Genomic DNA, 5,613 nt, shown 5'->3' with positions numbered 1-5,613 from the left:
AATGCCAATTGACCAACAAACTTAATAGAATTTTTTAGTTGGGCTACTCTATTGGGCTGCTGGTAAAAATACTTCATTTAAGTTTTGTTAAATAAAATTTTAAATTCAATCTATTAAATGTTTCTTTTTACTTTATTATGCTTGTAGACTGGTTCCACAATTTTGGAATGAACATTTAAACAAAGTTTGGTAGTCTATAACTTTAGAATTCCATAGTTAAACATGTTTAGTTTGGAGTAGTTATGAGATGAGTAATCTTTTAAAAAGTTTTCTGAAAAACATGTGAGTGGGGACTAAGTATATTGAAAAGTCTTGTTGGTTTGTGGGGACAATCACTAACCCAAAAGCAGCCGAAGCAGATTGTCAAGTTCTCAGAAAGGGATACCTACAAAGGTTGTGACTGTTGGAGGTTCTAACCAACAAGAAAGTTGAGTGAAGTGTCACGGTGTGAAGTGTAACATCCCATTTTTTCAAAAAATGAATAAAAAGAGTTTTATTTAAAAATTAATAGAGTTTTTAGAAATTAAATAAATGAGAGAAAATAGTTTTTGTTAATTAAAATAAGGGGTTCATAGTATTAGAAAATAAATAGATTAAAATGATGTTTTAATTGGTTATTATTCATTGAAAGAGTAAAATATAGTTGTTTTTTTTATAAAATAATAAAATAAAGAAAAATAGAATAAATAATAGGCTTAGAGTACCTTAACTATAAATAGAGACATATTAGGTCAGTTTTACATTTACGAGATGTTTCTATGCCCTCTCTTCCTCCCAAATTCGTTCTCCCTCCTTCTTCCTCTCCCAAAACCCTCTTTATTTCCCGCATACACCCAAACCTGTCATAGTAAAACTACGATCTCGAACTCATTAGCCATTGGATCATCCTAAAATTTGGACACCACCTTTGGAACTCACTTTCACACATTTCCATCATTGGGATTTGTGAAATAATATATGTAGAGAGAGAAATAACCATCACACGGAGACAGTAAAATTGAGGCTCCAATCCCTCTCTTTCTCTCTAATGCTGGGAAACCCTAGCAGAGCAACCAGAGAAAAAATTTGAGGAATCTTAGGGAATTGCTAGAGACGTTGCTATTACTGTCGGACTACACACATAAGCCCACTTAGAGGTAAATGATGAGTTTATTGCAATTGAGGTTAGAATGAACATGTGTAGGGATCTTTAGAGAATCAAATTGAGGTATATTTTGAGATGTTTACTGTATTGTAATTTTGCCTTTATGATTATAATCACGAGAGTGTCATGTTTAACGGGTCAATTGATGCCCTGATGCAAATTGATTAATAAAATTGAGTATGTGTTGAATTGTAAGATACATGTGTATTGAGATTTTGTACGCATTGAGTTGTGAGTTATGAACTATACAATTACACAAATGCAAGATCCTTTAAGGGCGACGAGTTAATGCGTGAGAATTTTTATGATGGGCTCCACTGTGGGAATCTGAAAAGTCTAATCACTTTGAGACACAACGAGTTAAAATGATTTTGAAAATAATTGATTAGTTGTGTGTATTGCATAGTTCAAACTACAACGACACATATATGGTTTTAAATGCCTGTTTAATGAGATGATTAATCATATGAACATAACATATTAATATTATCACTATGTGATATGTATGTGATGCATGAGGTGTGATAACGTGATGTCTTTGGGATTATAAAAGTGTGATGAATTGTGTGTAAGTGACAAGTTGAGTATGTGTTAAATCGTGAGATCACACATGTATTGAGATGTTGTTTGCATTGAGTTGTGTGCTATGAACCGTATAATCAGAAAACTGTAAGACCTTTTAAGGACAACGAGTATTGTGATGAGATCCATTGTGAGAATCCAACGAGTTGAATCACTTTGAGACAGATGAGTTAAAATTATTTTGAGAATAATTAAAGAGTCGTGTGTTTTGTATAGTTCACAGATAGAGTTTGCGTGTTAAAATATTTTCTGGGTTGGACTTGAATAAGGAAGGAGAGACCCTGACAGATTCTTCAGAGTCTAGGCCTTGGGGTAAATACACTCAGTTTGAGTGTTCCTTTAAGCTTGTGCCGATCTCACATGTTGGAACATTCTCGCAAAATAGTGTGATCCTGACTGGTCTTCCTATGATTTTACCTAGTGAGAGTGACCTGAGTTACCAGTGTGTGGTTTGTTCTCCTAGGCGTCTAATGAGGTTTTTCACTACATGGTACCATATTGCATATAAGATTAAGTCTTAATATATTTGTTGCATAACGTTTGTGTAATGATCATTGTGACTTGTTACGTGATGATGGGTAATGAGTTGTGAGTGTGATATGTTGTGTTGTACGTGTTGTTTTGAACACATGATTAATGTGAAAGTATGAAATGTGATTTTTTGATTAAATTCTTGGGACAAGTGATGTTGCGCAATGAGTGATAAACTGATACGGATTGTACTAAGTTGAGCTTGCTATACTTATATATGTGTGTGTGTGTGTGTGTACCTGTTTATTTCTACCTGTTTAGGAATGTGACAACTCACTCCCTGTGTGTCGTTTGTGTTTGAATCCTGTGATGATCTCGAACCTTGTATTCGTGGGAGCAGATGATTAGGTGAATGACTTTAAATAACCTCGTGCTAGAGGACGCTAAGACACAACACTTTGATAGGATGTGACATTGAACATGAGTTTCTATATTATTTACATAATGTTCTGAACATGTTATTTTATATTGTTTCGCTGCTTAACTTGTTTTCCTTTTATAAGAAAAATTGGACGGTTTTGTTTTGGGTCGGAGATGTTTTCATACCCTTATTTAATAAATTTTTAATTTAATAATTAACGTGTATGTGAACCTTTTACCCACATAAATTCTTTTATGCTTAGAAAATAAAATCTCTTTTATGTAATTCTGCATTTTCATGTATTTTATTATATAAGTATGTATATCGAAATTGAGAATGTCACAAAATATTATAAAGTAAGAGCCATAAAAATGCCAATAATATGCCAATAATCAGAAGCGTTACAAATGCTATAATAGCAATTCAAACTATATTTTTAATCAAAATCTCCATCTACACTCTCGAGACCCACCTCCTCTGCATCAGAATTTGTGTCTTCTATAGTTTGTTCGTCGATCATAGTTGTTTGAACATTCACCTATGCAAACATTCATAACTGTTTACTTGTTGACTTCTAATTAAGATATTTGGTAATCATAAACAACTGAGATATCTCCAAGAGAAAAGTAGAAAGTTAATATCAACTCATCCATTCATAATGTATCTTCTCTATATATATGATGAGGAGATCATAGATACCCAAAAATATGTACACATCATCACTCTAGGAGTAATGCTACTACATATACGATACATAGATTGACAATTAGTGACAACAGGTGTCTGCTAAAAAAGAGCAACTACTAGTTCTTACTAAATATTCTTCAGTTCTATGAAAACTAATATACAAACACCTATAAAATTGTAACCCTGTTGAAATTCTAAGCATTGTATAAATAACATAACTCTTGTCCAACTATGTGTAAGCAAAGCTCCTTTGGTTAGTAAGATATTCATATTCCCCAAGCTAACAGCAACACAGTAGATTCAATATTCGGCTTCATGGTTAATGTGATGAAAATGGTTATGAAGCCACAGCTACTTCAATCCCTCCTTCGTTAATTGGCATAAAACTCACCCTCTTCTGCAAGAATTTTGAATTCAACGCAAAATATTAGTCTTTATTAACAGGATTTTGTGATACAATATTGTAAAAAATAGTCATATGGACACACCTAATAGTATTCATACTCAAATAATAATCTCAGTTCCACTAATTTTTTTAGTCAATATGCATTATGCAAACTACGTGCAGCAGTATCTTATGCCGAACCAACAAATTGAAATGAACAGAACATTTCATATATTTCAGATCTCGATACTCTTGTTTGGTCAGCAGGGTCACTTAATTTCTCACGGGGTCACATGAAGAGTATGTTAATGTCTTGAAATCTTTCGTTGTTGCATGTTATTAATAAATAAGAATAATATTTATATATCTATACATTTTTTTTTCATCTTATTTTTCTTTTTATATCACATCATCTATCAAATTTTTATATTTTTCTCTTATCTCATTTTTCAACTCCTACAATAATTTGAAAAATGGGGTGTGCCAGACAACATTAATTATTCTTTAAGCTTTCTTTCGGCCCCATTTATTCTTGAGATCCTTCTCGGCCATTCATATTAATTTGTTTGTCACTTTTTCGTATTTGGAGAAATTATCAATTAAAAAAGGTTTTGAAGGAAAATTTTTGGTAGAACTCTTAACATGGTTGAAATATTCCGTTCAAATATGTCTCTTAAAATTTAGAACATAATTTGCCAAACAGATAGTTTAGGAAATAAAATAATGACAAATTTGATACATAATGTCTCCGGAAAGGGATAAACATAAGGTGGTGGACATATGGCCTATGAATCTTCAAATACACTCACATTCAAGACTAAAAATAATCCAGCTAAGTGTCTCCTCTTCTTAAATCTACTTTACTATGAAATTTTATCAAATTCACCAGAGTCAAAGTTATTTTTTTTCTTAAAAAAATTGGACAATGAAGAATATTGTCATGAAAATTTTAAAATTTCACATCTTTCATATAGGGCACAATTGTTTAATGCAAACTCTCACCAAAATTCCAGTGAATTCTTTAGACTGATATAAAAGAGTAAGTTTGTATAAATCCAAACAGTATTCTAATAATTAACATTAAAAAAGAGAAAGAAAATAACCGGTTAACATTAAACTCATGTTTAAAGGTTAAACAATCCACAACCATGCCATCAAGAAAACAAACTTCACATACCTTTGTACTCTCCTTAACTCTTTGTTGTTCCAACACAACCATCTTTTCACCATTTTCCTTAGTTCCACCCTCATTTTCTCTGCTTCCATTAGCCATATAAAGCTTCATGATCCTCTCAGCAGCCTCAGCCTCATCTTTGCAACCTTGGATCAACTTCTCCACCTCAGCTTTTGGAAGCCTCATTTTCAACCTCACACCACCACCATTATTCTCATTATTATCCATGTTGTTGCTTTGTTTCATTATTGAAAGATCAGAGGCAGACCTCCTAGTGAGCACAAGGCTCTCTAGGCGATCCTTGGCACTCATATTGATGCCGGAACGAACCCTTCTCGGCTTCGTTTCCTTCGGAAGCTCCACGAGAAAATAAAGCCTCTTTGGCTGCAATTCCTTGTGTGCTTCCAAAGGCTTTGCTCTCACACCATAGTGCTTCACCGCCTCAGAATCTAGCAAAACTAGACCAGGGTGGTCCTTAAGCACTTCCCTAACTTTCACTGGGGTCTTCAACTTGAATGTCTCACCATCAATCTTCATAACCTTTGTGGTTTTCTTAGCACCAAATGTGTTACCCATTATAGCTAGCACCCCAATTGAACAAAATTTCTCTTTGGCTTATAGTTTTGTGGGGTTGAGGCACTATAGAGTATAGAAAATCAATGACCCTTTATGATAAAATGAAACAACTTTTAATTAATCCTCACAAACAACCAAAGAGGCAATGCTCACACTTGAAATGAAAGGGTTCA

General features: G+C 33.3%; 1 protein-coding gene across 1 annotated transcript; it reads right to left on the bottom strand.

Moving 5' to 3' along the window:
• Nucleotides 1-3,230: 3,230 nt before the first annotated feature.
• Nucleotides 3,231-5,613, bottom strand: LOC114419728 (uncharacterized protein At1g66480-like). Its single transcript, XM_028385496.1, has 2 exons — nucleotides 4,868-5,613; nucleotides 3,231-3,702 (listed from the first exon to the last, which is right to left on the bottom strand). Exons 1-2 carry the CDS (start codon nucleotides 5,438-5,440, stop codon nucleotides 3,643-3,645), a joined length of 633 nt encoding a protein of 210 aa, XP_028241297.1. The 5' UTR covers nucleotides 5,441-5,613; the 3' UTR covers nucleotides 3,231-3,642.

Source organism: Glycine soja, chromosome 7, assembly GCF_004193775.1.
Source record: "Glycine soja cultivar W05 chromosome 7, ASM419377v2, whole genome shotgun sequence".
In the NCBI taxonomy this organism is placed as follows: Eukaryota; Viridiplantae; Streptophyta; class Magnoliopsida; order Fabales; family Fabaceae; genus Glycine; species Glycine soja.
The sequence above is the reverse complement of the archived record's forward strand: the minus strand, read 5'-3'. Positions and strand labels throughout refer to the sequence as shown.

What these genes read in the sequence shown, in the direction of transcription:
- LOC114419728 (XM_028385496.1), bottom strand. Translation starts at nt 5,440, where the DNA reads ATGGGTAACACATTTGGTGCTAAGAAAACCACAAAGGTTATGAAGATT. An exon ending in GAGTTAAGGAGAGTACAAAG is followed by an intron (nt 3,703 to 4,867) that starts GTATGTGAAGTT and finishes AAATTCTTGCAG; the next exon opens with AAGAGGGTGAGTTTTATGCC.